At 43.9% G+C, this 17898-nt stretch overlaps 1 protein-coding gene and 1 non-coding gene across 5 annotated transcripts in view; both read left to right on the forward strand.

Moving 5' to 3' along the window:
• Positions 1–17898, forward strand: part of LRP2BP (LRP2 binding protein) — a 55967-nt gene that overhangs the window by 19719 nt on the left and 18350 nt on the right. For 3 of the 4 annotated variants that reach the window (XM_029226227.1, XM_029226226.1, XM_029226228.1), the window contains exons 7-12: positions 7655–9807; positions 9884–9976; positions 11809–11951; positions 12033–12138; positions 13020–13243; positions 14868–15042. In XM_029226227.1, coding sequence (XP_029082060.1) covers positions 9679–9807; positions 9884–9976; positions 11809–11951; positions 12033–12138; positions 13020–13243; positions 14868–15042 — 870 coding nt within the window. In that variant the 5' untranslated portion in view covers positions 7655–9678. The remainder of the gene's footprint in view (positions 1–7654; positions 9808–9883; positions 9977–11808; positions 11952–12032; positions 12139–13019; positions 13244–14867; positions 15043–17898) is intronic. The other variant, XM_029226229.1, reaches the window with a different exon arrangement.
• On the forward strand, positions 2613–2715 carry LOC114897714. Its single transcript, XR_003794243.1, has one exon. It is a non-coding gene; the product is annotated as a U6 spliceosomal RNA (small nuclear RNA).

Below are 17898 nucleotides of genomic sequence, written 5' to 3' on the forward strand. Positions count from 1 at the left end.
ATATAATAATAATACCAGTGAAAAATATTGGCTGCACAAAAATAAAGCGGAAAGCAATAAAATGCTTAATTTCTGACAGGGCCTAACCAGAAGAAATACAATAGAAATTAGATGACAATTGAACTCTAGTCTCAAAAAGTTAAGAAAACACATTTTGTCAATCAAACATGAGAAGACTGGGGAACAAATTGCAATGAAACAACTTAAACTTGTGAAAACAAATCTTTAAAAATTTTACTTTCCAAAAATAGAATTTATACTGAATACATCTACCAAAACTAACACATATTCCCTAATACCATTTAATACCCAGTTTATATTCAAAATTCTCAAATTGTCCCAAAGTAGTCTTTCAAGCCAGCATTCAGTCAGAGACCACCCAATGCATTGAGTTGTAATATCTACAAGTTTCTTTAATCTAGATTAATTCTCTCTCCTGCCTTTTTTCATAATACTGACTTTATTAGAAGTGACACTTATATGGTACTTATGCAGAAAAATGTCTTCTTTTGTAATTCGTACTGAAATATTTAGGGATGAAGTGTCCTGATATTTTCATATCTGCATATAACTTGAAACAAGTCACCAAAAAAGACAGATGAAGCAAATATAGCAAAATGTTATTACTGACAATCTATGTGGTAGTTATGCAAATTTTTTTTTTTTTTTTTTTTTTGCGGTATGCGGGCCTCTCACTGCTGTGGCCTCTCCCACTGCGGAGCACAGGCTCCGGACGTGCAGGCTCAGCGGCCATGGCTCACGGGACCAGCCGCTCCGCGGCACGTGGGATTTTCCTGGACCGGGGCACGAACCCGTGTCCCCTGCATCAGCAGGCGGACTCTCAACCACTGCGCCACCAGGGAAGCCCTATGCAAATTTTTATGTAATATTCTTTCTACTTTTCTGTATGCCATTCTTAGATCTTCTGTATTCTCAGCCTTTTTCTCAGACTACTTCCTTCACTTCCTTGCCTTATCAGAAACTTGGTTGTCCCACAAGCAGCCCTCTTTAGAGGAGGGCTCTCCTTACAACCTCCCAAAGTACCATAGTGCTCAAAGTTAGAGCTGGTATTATTTTCATTTCCCAATTCACTTTCTAGCTATTATTTCTCCTCCACCTCAGGCACAAAGTGTACCTACTTTGAAGTTCATACCAACTCCTTGCTTTCCTAGTTCTATCAATTTCCTGGTTGTTGGGAATTTTCTAATGTTAACCTGAAGACTTTGGCTCTGGGATTACATTTTCCTCCCTGTGTCATTCCACCATTTTATCTGATACTTGAATGAAGAACTGAGCAGCAAGAAGGAGCAACGTATAGGTCTAGGTGAATCACATTCCAGACAGAGGAAATAGCTAGCGTTCAGGCCTGAGGAAGGATGGTACAGCTGGAATACAGTCAAAACAGTGAAACAGGGACCAAACCACGTGGAACTTGGCAAACTACGGCCAAATGGATTGTATTCTCAATGCAGTGTGAAGACACCAAAAGGGAGTGCAATTAATATGATTAACATTTTTAAAGATCATTTTATCTGTTGTGTGGAGATTGGATTGAATGGAGGCAAGAGTAGAAGCAGGAAGTCCAGTGAGGAAGCCAGTGCAGTAGTTCAGATAAAAGAGCAGCTTTAACTGAAATTATAGTGGTGGGAATAGAGAAAAGTGGACAGATCTAGGATGTGCTCTTAAGAGGATACAGGACTTTCTGATGGATTGGGAGAGGGGCAGAGATAAGGGGAGGAATCAAGGATGATTCCTACTTTTTGTCTTGAGTGGATGATGTTGCCATTTAATAACAATGGGGTGACTGAGGGAGAAGCACGTTTGGCATACAGGAGGAAAAGCGAAACATTTATGTTTGAATGTTTCATTTGAAGTACCTGTTAAGACACCTAAGTAGAGATGTCAGGTAGAGAGTCTGGAGCTCAACGGTGCCGTCAGGACTAGAGAAATCAGTGGGGGGCTATCTGTGGAGCAGTGGGAGTTACAGCACCAGCTTGGATAAGATTGCTGAATGAGTATCATAGACAAGAGCCACAGGTCAAGGCCAGGGACTGGAAGCCCTCCAGTATTTCATGGTCATAACGGAAAGAATAGCTAGCCAGCAAAGGAGAAATGAGAAGAAGACAGGGAGGACAGAGGAAAATGAGGACTGTGTGGTGATCTGAAAGTCAAACGATGAAATTGTTTCAAGAAGAAGGGAGTGATCATCTGTCTCAAATTCTGCTGAGAGGTGAGTAGAATGAAAACTGAGCACTATCAGACATACTAAGATGAATTTCACTGGAGATCTTGACAAAACCATTTCAGTGGGACCAAGGTCATAAGGGACCAAGATTGGAGTGGGTGGAGGAGACATATGGATGTAAGGAAGTGGAGATAAGCACTGAGCTTTGTTATAAAGTAGAACAAATATATGTGCAATAACTGGGAGGGATCATGGGATCAAGGGAGAGTTTTCTCCCAGATCAAAGATATTACAGTATTATTTGTAAGCTGACACACAAGATCTGGTAGAGAGGAAAAAATTGATAATGAATCAGGTAAACTGATAGATTTGGTGTTTCTTTCAATTCTTTCTGTTTTCTCAGTGAAATAAAAGACAAGCCAAGTGTTTGCTGTGGCAGCATGTATCCTAAAATTCTAACAATTCAGAGAAAATAAGCATAGCACCTGTGCAAAGATGACACACAACTCCATGAACTGTTCCATATTTTTTATAAAAATATTTGAAAAGTTGAAGCCATGAGCTGAGACTCAGGAGAGGGAGCGAGGGGACAGCAGAAGTCTGAAGAGAAAGGAAAAGGTTTGAAGTAGTATCTTCTCTTCCAGATAAGTGGGAGAGATCACTGATGAGACAAACTGATAGTATTCCTTGTGAGGGGAGAGCTCGCTCTGAAATTTGAAGTCACAAATTGTAGGAAGGACCTGTCAGCATGGTTATGTTTTTCTCCAGCCATGTTCAGTGGTTTAAGTACAGCAGAGTAGCTGGAGAAATAAGATATCTGCCACATGAGTGAGTGTCATGGAGGGAAAGAGGGACAAAGGAATGAGTACAGTGACAGATACAGAATAAGCTGATGTGGGAAGAACACGAAGGTGTAGAAAGACCAGGAAAATTGGTAGATTCGACGGGTTGGCATATGGCAACTCCAAAATAGAATGGCTTAAATGTAATTACATATGGAGGCCAGAGGAGCAAAAAAGAAGATGGCCTCTGTAGGTCTGTTCAGTTAACCCAAGGTAAAGGGGCAAAGAGCAAATTCTTTTAATGTTTATCATTTTATTAATTTACCGAGTTCTTGACACTAATTTGGTCCAGAGTCTGGTTGAAACAAATATGCTTTGTGTGGTAGGTTTGAAATGTCTTGAAATTTACATGTTATAAACCCCAAAATATTGATACAAAACCGCATTATGTTTGCTTTAGTCATATATCTTTTGAAAGAAATTGAAAGGAAAAAATACATACACAGGTATGTATATATGTGCCTGGGTATCCTTTTATATTTGTACATATTTACCATTTCTGAGGCTTTACATTCCTCCCTATCAATCGGCGTTGCCATCTGGCACCATATTCCTTTTCCATTCAACCTGAAGAATTTCCTTTAAAGAGCATTTCTTGTAAGTATGCAAGTAATGAGTTATCTCCAATTTTATAATTACCTGAAAATGTCTTCACTCTGCCTTCATTTTTGATGAATTGTTTTGCTGGTTGAGTTTCTCCTTTCCTCACTTTAAAAATGCCATTGTAGTGCTTCCCTGGTGGCGCAGTGGTTGAGAGTCCGCCTGCCGATGCAGGGGACAGGGTTTGTGCCCCGGTCCGGGAAGATCCCACATGGCGCGGAACGGCTGGGCCCGTGAGCTATGGCCTCTGAGCCTGCGCGTCTGGAGCCTGTGCTCCGCAGAGGGAGAGGCCACAACAGTGAGAGGCCCGCGAACCGCGCAAAAAAAAAAAAAAAAAAAATGCCATTGTAAACTCTTCTAGCTTCTCACAAGAAGTCAGTCTCTGATTGTCTTATGTTCCCTGTATATGTGTCCTTTTTCTCTGGCTGCTTGCAGGATTTCTATGGATTTCAGCAGTTTAACTATGATGCATGCCTAGGAGAGGGTTTTTGTTTATCCTGTCTGGGGTTCATTGAACTTCAATGATCCCTTTCAGTTGCAGTTCTCAAGAGTCATTCCTCTTCCAGTTTGTGTTTGGTTTGATAAACTTCCCAGTGCCTTTAATAACTTTTTAAAAAATTAATTTATTTTTGGCTGCGTTGGGTCTTTGTTGCTGCGTGTAGGCTTTCTCTCGTTGTGGAGAGCAGGGGCTACCCTTTGGTGCAGTGCCCGGGCTTCTCACTGCGGTGGCTTCTCTTGTTGCGGAGCATGGGCTCTAGGCGCGCGGGCTTCAGTAGTTGTGGCTCGCAGGCTCTTGAGCACAGGCTCAGTAGTTGTGGCACATGGGCTTAGTTGCTCCGCGGCACGTGGGATCCTCCCAGACCAGGGCTCGAACCCGTGTTCCCTGCCTTGGCAGGCGTATTCTTAACCACTGTGCCATCAGGGAAGTCCCTCCCAGTGCCTTTAGAAAGTTGTTCTTTATGTTTGGTCCTGATTTAATCACTGCTATCTGTGGGAGGATTTACACGAACACTTCACTCTACTACCATTATACTGTAAGTTCTCTCTTACTAACCAGTTGGGGGAAAAAATGGTAGACACCTACCTCACACACTCACAGAAGTAAATCCACATGATCTGGGACTCGGTAAAACACCTTTATTTTCTCATCTATTACTGTGTTGTTTAGCCAGCAATAGCACTTTGAGAGACTAGTGAGGAGTAAAAGTTAGAATGCAGCGTATACAAATGTACTTGACTCTCAAATATTATTTTCCTCTTTGGAGTGATTTTTGAAGGTTTTGAAACTGTGGGTTAAATCCACTTCACCTGCCTTCACTAATCAAAGTCGTTTTAAGACTCATGTGTCCTCCAAGCTGCACTTGCATAAACAATAAGATGTTTGCCTGAGTTGTTTTCTGGGAACTTGGAGCCAGTGGCATCTAGTTTGAGCTGAGCTGGTTAAGACTAGATAGGACCGTCGACTCTCCAGCTGGGCATCCACAGGCGTCCATTGCTTCATGATGTTTTGAACGTGCAGAGGCCTGCATCTTAGTTACACCTGCGCAAGAGAAGATTACCCGCCAATTCCCACATCTTTTCCCAATCACCTTTCGCCACGCCCCGCACGCTCCCCATGCCTCGGACCGCCCTACTGTTTTTTATTCCTTATCCCATAAATACCCCGAGCTGCCTGCTTGCTGGAGGCTGGTTTGAGATTTGTTCTCCCGTCTTCCGGTTTTTTTTGCTGCCTGTTTTTGCTGCCAACCTCGGTGTCTCCGCGTTTGGCTTGCTGTGCGTCTGGCAAGACAGATCTGGTTCGGTAACACATGTGGTGAGCCAGCCAAGAGGTGAGTCCAGGCGAAACTTTGGCCCACGGCTCGTCAGCCCTTTGCAGGCACTGAGGACCGGTGGGCCAGCCCGAGCAGCTCCTTGGCGTGTCCATTCCCAGACTGACCCTGGGTTTTCAGGGAGGCACTGCTGACCTTCCGTGCTTAGTTTCATCTTGTAGCAAGGAGAGGAAATGGAGCAGGACCCTATGGTGCTTCCCCTCCATGCCCTCTGCCTGTCTTCTGTCTGTAGAAAAACTTTAGTCAAAGAACAAATTCAGAGAAGTGAGAAAGTGCAGAAGCGAAGGAAAACAAGACCAAGTAATAATAGTTTAGTCAGTGAATGAAGTCGGGGACCATTAGTCCCTCCTCATAGGGCTATAGATAATATTCTGGGCCGTATCCTTTGAGCTGTTTTATAGATACTGAAACCCCCACTAGGTGAAAGAAATTAACTACATGATGGCCAGGCTGTGTAGCCATGACATAAGCTGCCACAGTTCTGAGAACTGGCTTCAAAGAAATAGGAACAAACCGACCCTGGAACTGAAGACTAACTGTACCTAAAACAATGAAGATGGCGCTGACCAGACCACCACGTGACCAATTTCAAGGTGGCTGTCGGAGCTGACTGGGCTGTTTCTGCATGTAGCCCCCTCCCTCCACCTAAACACCCCTGAAACTCCCCTTTAAAAGTGCTTGCCCAGGGCTTCCCTGGGGGCGCAGTGGTTGAGAGTCCGCCTGCCGATGCAGGGGCCACGGGTTTGTGCCCCGGTCCGGGAGGATCCCACGTGCCGCGGAGCGGCTGGGCCCGTGAGCCATGGCCGCTGAGCCTGCGCGTCCAGAGCCTGTGCTCCGCAACGGGAGAGGCCACAACAGTGAGAGGCCCGCGTACCGCAAAAAAAAAAAAAAAAAAGTGCTTGCCCTCTGATTTGTCAGTGAGGAATCAGTCTCTGAACATAAGTCCACCATTCTCCCCGTTGCCGGCCTCAGAAATAAAGCAGACTTTCCACTAGCCTTGCCTCTTGAATATTGGTTTTTGAGTGGCGAGCAGTTAGACCCGTCTTTCAGTAACATTTTTGGGGTTTTGGGCTTTTGGATTTGAAACATGTTTTTAGGGTAAACCTCGTTAAAGAAATGCACTTGTGCCTAGATTGTCTTTGGAACCCTGAAGGATCATGGGTTAGAGGCCCACCTGATGGGATTTTGGCAGACAATATAAAAGGTTACTGCTGCTGAGGTACTCTGTACCTGAGTTTATGGCCCAGGGCTCTGGATTTTGGTTTTGTTTTTGTTTTGTTTGTCCATGTCTGTCTATGTCTGATTGTCTTAATTGTTAGGAATTGGCTACCGGGGGTTGAGCTTCTTGGCGACTGTAGCAAGGACCCTAAGATTTTGTTGCTGCACCCACCTGGGAACAAAGCTCCTTCAAAATGGGCAATGTTAATTCAGTTCCCTCTTGCAGCCCTCTAGGCCACATTCTCCAAAATTGGGAGACTTTCTGTTATGAATCCATGGAAAAATAAAAGATGGTTATTTTTTGTAACACTAAGTGACCATAATATTCTCTAGACTCTGGAGCACAATGGCCTGAAAATGGATCCTTAAATTACAATAAAACTTTGCAAGTAGATTTATTTTGTAAACAGGAATAAAAACGGGATGAAATACCTTATGTACAGTCTCTTATGTTCTTGTATCAGAATAAACCTGTGTAGAGTAGATGTAAGGTAATGGTCCAACAGGAAGGAAAGGCACAGACACCTGTTTTGCTGGATTCTAATGAGAAGGAGGGTGACTTGCGGGCTGAGTGGCTGCTCGGACACTCCCCTCCACCCTTACAGGGTGGCGCTGCCGCTCCTTCACTGTCAGTATTTGAGCCTCAGGCTCTCGGGCCCCTGTGCCCTCCACCCCAGTCTCTGAGGGTTGAGAAACAGGAATGGCCTCCCCTCTCATTACCTGCCAGGGTGTGCAGCTTGGCCAGGGTGCTACCCAAGTGCGGATAGGGCAATATCCCTTAAGGCAAGTCCCCACGGGGGCTGTGAATGCTGAGACTGGGCAGCTGATGGGATGGATCTGGGTCCACTTCCCTGTCCGCTTTGGATTTATTTAATTGGAAGAATAATATGCCAACTTATACAGATGACTCGAGAATGGAAAACCTTCATTGATTTTTGGTTTTGTTTTTTTTTTTGCAACCCACAACCTAACCTGGGCAGATGTTCAAAATTTATTAAATACCCTCCTCACTTCAGAAGAGCATAGGATGGTGCTGGATAAAGCTCGAGAGGAGGCAGATCTGCTTCGTGCAGAAACCCCTGGCAACCCGGTGAGGGCTGCTGCATGCGGGGCTACACCAAAAGCAGATCCTGATGGGGATGTGAATGCTGGAGACAGGCCCGAACTTTACTGAGATTGCGTTCTTGCAGGATTGTGAAGAGGGATGCTAAAACAAGCCTTAATAAAGTACAGGAGGTAAAACAGACCAAATGAGGATCCTTCAGAATTTCCAGAAAGGGTCTTTAAAGCCTATAGGCAACGTACAAAGAGAACTTACAAAAGTCAGAGTGACCAGTTTTGGTCAGAGCGCACCCAGTGTACAGAAGAAACTACAAAAGATGGAAGGGCCTTTAGGAATGCCTATGTCTTGACTTGTTGAAATTGCCTTTAACGTTTCTAATGGCAGAGACCAGGTTCAGGAGAAAAGGGAACAATGGAGAATGAAAGAGGCTGCTCTGCGGGCGGCTACCTTAACACCGGGAAGAGCTGGATGGAATCAAGGACTCTCCCAAGGGACTCGGCAAAAGCTTCCGCTCAAACGGGCCCCCAATAGCCGGACCCTGCCAGTGTGCATATTGCAAACAGGAGGGACACTGGAAAAGAGGGTCCCATCCTAAGTAAGCCTCTTGAAGGTAAACAGCTGGCACATCGGATGCCCGAGCTGAGAATGACAGTGACCAAGAATGCCAGGCCCTAGGGGTTCCTTTAAATCTTGTGAAGTCCATCATTTCCCAAGCGGAGCCCTGGATGACTATGACTGTGGGAAATTAACTTGGATTTTGATTGATATTGGGCCATTTACTCAGTTTTAAATACCTGGCTTTCTAAGCTTCCTTCTAAAACTATGTTAGTAACTGGGGTGTCCAAAGAAACCTTGAAAATGCCTTTTTTTTTCCAGCTGCTAAACTGTCAGTTGGGGAAAACGCATCTGAAGCATACCTTTGTATACATGCCTGAATGCCCCATTCCCCTTCTGAGACGAGATTTACTAACTAAATATCAGGGTTACCTTTGCCCCTGAGTGGACAGACATTAAAGTACCACCAGAGCAGGCTTGCGCATTGCAGGCTTTATTACTCCAATCCCCAAAAGAACAGCCTGCAACTGTTCCAGAAGAGATTTGCAAAGAGGAATCTGAAGACCTGGGCGGATGGGAGGCTGGGAATAGCAAGGAGCTAGGCCTATACGGCTTACGATACCACCTGAGGTCAGCTTGTACACGATTTAAGAACAATTAGATTGTAAAAGAGACTAATCCAGTAGTCCCTAACCCATATTCTCTGCTCACTAATCTGTCCAGACATTGTTGGTTTACTGTATTAGAGTTGAAAGATGCCTTTTCTTGCATATCCTTGTTTTAAATCCCAAGAGTTGTTTGCTTTCAAATGGGAAGATCTAGGTACTAAGAATTAAACAACAGTACTGCTGGACAGTACTTCCTCAGGGATTTAAAACTTTACCCGCGATGTTTGGAGAAATCCTGGCAAAAGATTTGAGGGACCCTCAACTAAATGAGGGAGCCCTGCTCCAGGACGTGGTTGATGCTGGTTACCAGTAAAACAAAGGACACCTGAGACCAGAATATGGTTGTTTTTTTGTTTTGTTTTTTTCAGAATATGGTTTTGATTTCAACCTTTTTGGTTGAACAGGTCTATCAGGTATCCAAGAAAAAGCACAGAGTTCTCAATCCCTCTGTTAAGTATTTGGGTTTTGAACTCTCACAAGGACAGAGAGACTTGCCCTCTAATGGAGGGGAAGCTCTAGCTAGGGCTGCAGCTCCCACCAAGAGATAATTGCAGGAATTTCTGGGAATGGCTGGGTTCTGCCGTATTTGGGTCCCCAACTTTGGACTCATAGCAAAACCCATTTAGGAAACTCTTAAAGGAGACAATGAACATCTAGACTGAAATCATGGAGGATAAACATCCTGAAGACCAGCTCCATCTTCGCGGGTTGGGACCTTATGAGGAATGCACCGAAAAAGGGAGAAAGCACGTTGCGGGAGGAATACCGCAGTGGTTCCAACCCTGACGCTGACTTTCCCGAGTGGGCAAGCAAACCCCCAGAAAAAAGCCACGGGAAAGAAATTAAGGTGAGTGGGATTGCTGCAGTAGTGGCTTTGAAAAGTAAAATTTAGAAAGCAATTTAAATAATTTGCTAGTAACCAGATTGATTGTTTTCTTTTGTTCTGCCTTCTCTTTGTTTCGAACCTCCCAGGCTTGGACAATTCAGTGATTAGGATTTTTCAATCTTTGGCAAAAGTAGGTAATTTCTCTAGCTTTTGGATATGTCATCTAAAACCTTCTGTATTTGATCATGCTGACCCCTTGGTTGTGCCTGTCGTTAATTTTTGACCATCCCTAACTTCACTGTGACTTCAGGTGTGAACATATCAAATTAGGCTAATCAACAAAATGTCCTGTCATGTTTTTTTCTTGAATAAGCCAAAATTTGGTCTCCTCGTGTCCTCAGAATAAAAAACAACCAAACAACAACAAAAAATCCCTGGCACCTACCCTTGTTAGGGTTCTATTTGGTGAGGATATTGTAGAAACCACACTTAATTCTCCCAGCCTGTGTTCCTTCGATACTATCTGTTTCAGTCAAAGGTGATAATGATCAACACACTCCAATTGGTAAAAAAAAGTAAGACCCCGATCCCTGGCTCACCAGTGTCCTAGGTAAAATCCCTAAAAATGAGTCGAAATGTTCGCACGTCTGGCGTTCTGTATGCCCTCACAGTGTACGTATTTGCCCCACCCCGTACCTATTTGTCTATAGTTTTTATTACCAATCTTGGGCCTATGAATGCCTTGACAGCTGGCGCATAAGTGGTATTTGTTTGGGATCAAAATGTTAACTTGAAACCAGGAACAAGAGAATATTCTCAAATGAGTGCTAAATAGTTTGATTCCTCAAGCCCCTGTTAGGCCTATGCCCCTTATCAGCAGGAATTAGCCAGAGCTGTCCTCACCCTTTTTCCTCAAGAGTTGAGGAATGATCAATAAAGCAAGGGGGGGGACTGAAACCATGGGTCAAATCCACTTCACCTGCCTTCAGTAATCAAGGTGGTTTTTTAAGACTCTCATGTGCTCCAAGCAGCATGTAGCCTAAACAAGATGTTTGCCCGAGTTGTTTTCTAGGAACTTGGAGTCAGCTGTGTCTAGTTTGAGCTGAGCTGGTTAAGACTGGATAGAACCACCGACCCTTCAACTGGGCATGCGTGTCTGTTGCTTAGTGACTTTTTGAACGTGCAGAGGCTTATAGCTTAGGCCTTTGCCTGTGCAGAGCAAAGATTCCCGCACCTTTTTCCAATCGCCTTTCTCCACGCTCCCCACACCTCCAACTGCCCGCTGCTTTCTTCTTTATCCTATAAATACCCCGAGCTCCTTGCCTTTGGGGAGGCGGATTTGAGATTTGTTCTCCCATTTGTTCTCCCATCTCCTGCTTGGCTGCCTTGTAAACCCTCTTTGCTGCAAACCTCGTGGGCTCAGCATTTTGGCTTGCTGTGCGTTGGACAAGAGGAACATAGTCTAGTAAACAATTTGTGTCTGGGTTTTTGGAGGGAGGAAAGCCTTTTGTTGGTGGTTAGAATGTCCTCTGTGTTTCGTGACTATGCAGATGTCATATGAAGATGAGTGTAGTAGACATAAATTTATCACTGAGCACAGCTAGGGAAAGTGTGCTTGAAGAGAGAAGACAGAGTTTGGGGCTCACACGTGTCCTGTAAGGATTAAAAATGTGGAAGTTACTGGCTATTTTTACACTATAAGTTCTAAGAACTGTGCCGATTCACAATAAGGGCTATGAGGAGAGAAGAAGGAAACCATATTGAGAGGTAATGCAAATGTGGAAGCTATAAAATGAAGGGAATGCTTTATATCCCAGAGCTCCTGGGAACACTGAGCCAGGAGATGGACTTTGACTTATTTCTAGCCCTGCAGAGTCCAGGACAACCATACCTGTTAGGTATAGACTCATGACATTCTACCTCACGTCGGAGGGTGAACGCTTTACAGCATTATTGGGAGAAAACTTAACTTGGGTAAAACTAAACTAGGACTTTCTGTTTTGTTCTTTTCCTTTGTGGAAGGAAAAAGGAGTGGAATATATGAAGAAAATTGTTGATTCTCCGTGTCCCAAAGCAAGACACTTACAATTTGCAGCAGCTTACAACCTTGGAAGAGCTTATTATGAAGGAAAAGGCGTTAAACAATCAGACGAGGAAGCTGAAAGGTAATCTGACTTGAGAACAAGATTTTTGTTTTAATCAAATGCTTTAAACAAAGAATAACTTGCCTTGCCCTTCTCTTCTAGACTGTGGCTTTTTGCTGCAGACAATGGAAATCCAAAAGCTAGTGTGAAGGCTCAAAGTATCCTAGGATTGTATTACTCAACAAAGGAACCCAGAGAGTTAGAGAAGGTAACAGTGATTTGTTTAAATCCTAGCATCCTGTGTAGATTAATATTTGGTGAGGAGTAAGTATGTAGTCTGAATATCTCTTATATTTCTTTCAATGTAAAGAAAGCTTACATTTTAGGATCTCCAAGCTCATTTCACCCTTCCTCAACTATGAATGCTGCCTTCCCTGCCTCTACCAAAGGAGACCACGGATGTGAGCACTTTGTATGCTATAAAAAGCACACATATAAAATATTCTGCCATAAAAGGTAAAAGAGGAGGGAGAGTCAGTACAACCTCTTTAATCACCAATGATGGAAAACCCTTTCCAAGAACTCTTACAGGGAGAAGGAAATGAGGCGTTAAAGGCAAACTTGTAGGAGGCACATAACCCCCAAGATCCTTGTCAGATAACTGAGCAGCTACTTGGAAATCGGTTTGAACTAACTCAGATTCACTGTAGCTGAGTATTGAGCAAACGTGCTTGGACCACACGCAGGTTTTTATCCTTGGTTTTCTTTGATCCTGTTGGAGCTCCAAGAGGATCTGAGAGATGGCTGCAGTCTCACATCAGCTGCTCTCCTCTCCTGGCTGCGCCTCATTACAAAGCCTTTCAGACGCTTGGTTCCTATTTCCCACCTTTTTGGTCCTTCCTCTGGAAAATCTGAAAATCCTGAAACCTGAACAGCTGAGCTCGAGCCAGTGACCTCGCCTATACTGTGGGCAGACAACGGGCGGGCTCCCCTCAGCACCCTCTCTCAGGCATGCGATGTTGGTGCTAGTCTGACATACATTCAGGGGGTTAGAACGGTGTCCTAGAGATGAATTAATAGTACTATCTTATAGAGATATTCCATTTATAATCCACCTTGTGAATACTAGGGAATTGTGCTTTCTCCTAGGCATTTTATTGGCATTCAGAAGCTTGTGGCAATGGAAACCTGGAATCCCAGGGTGCACTTGGGCTCATGTACTTTTATGGGCAAGGCATCCACCAGGATACCGAGGCTGCCCTGCATTGCTTGAGGGAAGCAGCAGAGCGTGGAAATGTTTACGCTCAAGGGAATCTCGTGGAGTATTACTATAAGATGAAATTTTTTACAAAGTGTGCTGCATTTTCCAAAAGGTGAGTAAGCTGGATAAAAGTATTTACCAAAACTCTTACTAGATGTTCTATGCCAGGTCTGTTTAATAGAACTCGCTGCAGTATTGGAAATGATGGCTATTGGTACTTGCAGTGTGGCCAGTGCAACTGAGGACTGAACTTGTAATTTTCATTGGATTTTAATTTTAATAGCCACACGTAGCTCCTGGCTACCATATTGGATAGTACATCTGTTAGTCTGCAGAACTTCAGTGCTATTTGCTCCGTATATCAGCTAAGTAATCTTACACAAGTTTAACTTTTGGGGCATCAATTGTTCTTTTGTAATCCTGCAGAAGTATTTTCTTCTTGATTTAAAAAAAAATAGTGAATATAAAGTGTTTAACACAGCTTGGCACATGAGAAATATTAAACTTTTTTTCCTACACCCTTAGCCATAGGTTCTATAACTGCACAATTACAATATAGCTTGATGAGGACTGCACAATGAGAATGGTTAAAAGACTCCAACACTAACATAAATTATATGGAAATTTCTCTTCTCTGAGGCCATTTACTTTCCTGCATTTACCCACAATGTACAAATGCAACAGACCTGAGTGTCCTCTAAAATGGCTATAAGGCCATGCTGCCATTGCCCTCCCAATAATGCCCTTCCCACAGAGCCCACAGGTTCCCCTCTCCCCGAGCCCAGTGTGAGGCAGACATCCACACTGAAGGATGAAGGAATTGCTTTTACCCTCTCCTCCCCAACATCATGGCCTCCAGGCAGCAGGACACTTAAAGGTGTGGTCTCTGGTGTCTCAAATCCTCTAGTGCCCATATGGTTAAAACTAAGACTTCGAACAGTTCTTTAAAAAATTTTGGAACTTTCCATGTTCCTATTTCCCACAGTATTACGGCTGACGTGGAGTTGACTTGTTTTCATGTAGTTCTCCATTGCTGTATCTGGGTTATAGAGAAGGACTTTTTATTGCCCATTATCATAGATGTGTAAGTTTATTAATGTGTTTTCTGGTCCTGTGTGACTAAACTCCAAATTCAAGGTTGATGTTTAAATACCCAAAGGGATAGAAAAATGCTTTTTTCCCATTGTTTAAATCTGCAAAGTGATGAGTTCTTGTTATATATATATATATATATTTTTTTTTTTTTTTTTTTTCTTTTTTGTGGTACATGGGCCTCTCACTGTTGTGGCCTCTCCCGTTGTGGAGCACAGGCTCCGGACGCGCAGGCTCAGCGGCCATGGCTCACGGGCCCAGCCACTCCGCGGCATGTGGGATCCTCCCGGACCGGGGCACGAACCCGTGTCCCCTTCATCGGCAGGCAGACTCTCAACCCCTGCGCCACCAGGGAAGCCCAAGTTCTTGTAATATTTTAAACTTAATTTATTTTTAGTGGTTATTAAGCCTGACCAGTATAATCCTAGGAAGCCATATAGTAACCACTGTAGTTAGTTCCTCTTCTTCTGGTGTTAGTTGACTGTTCTATTTACCCTTCACCACAGAGCAAACAATTTTGTTCTCAAACTGGTAGAAATAATAGAGAAACCACTTGGGGCACATGGACAGTTTCTGGGCATGTTTATAAAAATGTAAACTGTAACTGATACCGTTTTTAATTTCACAACTGGATGTTGTAACAGGATTGCTGACTACGATGAGATTCATGACATCCCCATGATAGCCCAGGTCACGGACTGTCTCCCAGAATTCATCAGCAGAGGCATGGCCATGGCCTCTTTCTACCACGCACGGTGTTTGCAGCTTGGCTTGGGTATCACAAAGGATGAAGCAACAGCTAAACACTATTATTCTAAAGTAAGCCTGACAACAAATATAAATTGACTCAATAGAAATTTCTGGGTTTTTAGTTGAGACTTGGACATCTTTTTAAATCAGTGTTTTTATTCCTACTTATTGTGCAGATAACCTCTGTCTACCAAGAGGTTGTCAGACATGCAGCTTGTTTGCAAACAATTCTGTCATTCTTTTTAATAATTAAGCACAGATGGTAAAATTTCTATATTTTTTAATAGTCTGTGCCTACAAGACACCTTCAGTTTATTAATTTATTTATTTTTGCTGTGTTGGGTCTTCGTTTCTGTGTGAGGGCTTTCTCTAGTTGTGGCAAGCGGGGGCACTCTTCATTGCAGTGTGAGGGCCTCTCACTGTCGCGGCCTTTCTCATTGCGGAGCACAGGCTCCAGACGCGCAGGCTCAGTAGTTGTGGCTCACGGGCCCAGCCACTCTGTGGCATGTGGGATCCTCCCAGACCAGGGCTCGAACCCGTGTCCCCTGCATCAGCAGGCAGATTCTCAACCACTGCGCCAGCAGGGAAACCCTAAAATTTTCTATCTTAGATGCAAATTATTCTATTTCACTGTCTGCCGCCTAAAGCCCAGCACCAAGACCTTAAACCCAGAACGTGCATGCCTTCTTTCACCCAGAAAAAGTGTGAATCTCTATTTCATTCTAGTACATTAGCGTACATTTCACTAAGGTTTCTTTTTGCATGACATCTACCACACTTAGGTGGATATTGATGAATTTGAGTTAACCAGTTAAAATAAGCCTTTTCATGTTTTAATCCATGTGATCAGTTTATTTAGATAGTGAATGGATTTCACATCTAAAATCAACTGTTAAAAAGTGCAGAGGGGGCTTCCCTGGTGGTGCAGTGGTTGAGAGTCCGCCTGCCGATGCAGGGGACGCGGGTTCGTGCCCCGGTCCGGGAGGATCCCACATGCCGCGGAGCAGCTGGGCCCGTGAGCCATGGCCGCTGAGCCTGCGTGTCCGGAGCCTGTGCTCTGCAACGGGAGAGGCCACAACAGTGAGAGCCCTGCGTACCAAAAAAAAAAAAAGTGCAGAGGGAGTGTGAAAGGGAATCATGAATAGTAACTGCAAGTTTTAAAAAAAAAAAACAAAAAACTGCACACTTTAGGTCCATGACATCTGTAAGTCCAAATGAGAATTAGATCATAAAATTTCATGCAATGCCAAACTGTTCAAGCTGGAGCAGGGAACAAGGCAAGGAACAATTTTCTAAGTCCCTTGCCTAAATCTGATCACGTTACAGCAGTGGTTCTCAAAATTATTTGCATATTAAAATCACATGGGGAATCTCTTAATAATTCCTAAAGCTCAGGCCTTAGTTCAGAAAAATTAAATCACCATCTCCCAGAATGGGACAGAAGCAGATTTGTTTAAGCTCCCCAGGGGGTTCCAATGTGTAGGCAAGTTTGGAACCTAAATTATTTTGTTGGAAATTTAAAATTTCCAGAGTATTAAACCCATACCAACACAAATATAGGAACACAGTACAAAAATACAACTGACCTGGGGCTTCCCTGGTGGCACAGAGGTTAAGAATCCACCTGCCAATGCAGGGGACACGGCTTCGAGCTCCGGTCTGGGAAGATCCCACATGCCGTGGAGCAACTGAGCCTGCGCTCTAGAGCCTGCACTGTAGAGCCCACGAGCCACAACTACTGAAGCCCGCGGGCCTAGAGCCCGAGCTCTACAACAAGAGAAGCCACCACAGTGAGAAGCCCACATACCGGAAAGAAGAGCAGCCCCCACTCGACGCAACTAGACTAAGCCCATGTGCAGCAACGAAGACCCAGCACAGCCAAAAAAACAAATACAACTGACCTTTGAGATATTTACCATTACACCATTAGTATGAATAACAGCTGTCTTTGTTTAATCTAAGTGTTCTGTATATTATACCAATTTCCAAACCAAGTCAATTTCAGATTCTATGCTATCTTTGGTACCCTTTCCAAGTAAACATAGCAGAGAGCTCTGGGTGGAAAATATCCTGAAATGTGGTATATGTTCAGCCTAAATAAAACAGCATAATAAACAAATTACAATTTTAAAACTATTTTCCTTATGGTGGGAGATAATACAGCCCCGTTACTCAATTTTGGCCACTGGATTTTATGGGAGATACTTCCTCTAAGTTTTCTCCATTTTAAGAGTAAGCCAGTGAAGGACCTGGAATCATGTCAGATGAGGCACAATAACAAACTCTGAGTATTTTACTCAGAGAAAAGACGTGAGGGACTTCTGATAGTGGTCTTCATCAGACTGAAAGGCTGTCCTACAAAAGAGGCACTGTAGGGAAGGGAGAATGACAGCCCACGGCAGTATGTTACAGGAGAGATAAGGCCGCAGATGAAGAGACCCTGGGCTGAAAGTCAGGAGCCCCAGGCCTGGTCTCAGCTTTGCCACCCTCAGACTGGGTGACTACCCACTCCTTTCCCTCTCAGTTTCCAGGAAACCAGCAATGTATGTCCTCCTAGGAACAGTCAATGATTCTAAAGGGTCGGGGATAGGGGATTTTAGCTTAATACAAAGAATCTTCTAAAATAACTGTTTATAGGTAAAACCTTAGTTTTTATTTCCTAAAGGTGGTGACTTTTTAAATATTTATTTTTGGCTGTGTTGGGTCTTTGTTGCTGCATGTGGGCTTTCTCTAGTTGTGGCAAGTGGGGGCTACTCTTCATTGTAGTTCGCAGGCTTCTCATTGCGATGGCTTCTCTTGAGCATGGGCTCTAGGTGCACAGACTTCAGTAGTTGTGGCACGTGGGCTCCGCAGTTGTGGTGCACGGGCTTTGTTGCTCCGTGGCGTGTGGAATCTTCCCAGACCAGGGCTCGAACCCGTGTCCCC

Source organism: Monodon monoceros, unplaced genomic scaffold (genome assembly GCF_005190385.1).
Source record: "Monodon monoceros isolate NGI ecotype Baffin Bay Population unplaced genomic scaffold, NGI_Narwhal_1 Super_Scaffold_17, whole genome shotgun sequence".
NCBI lineage: Eukaryota > Metazoa > Chordata > Mammalia > Artiodactyla > Monodontidae > Monodon > Monodon monoceros.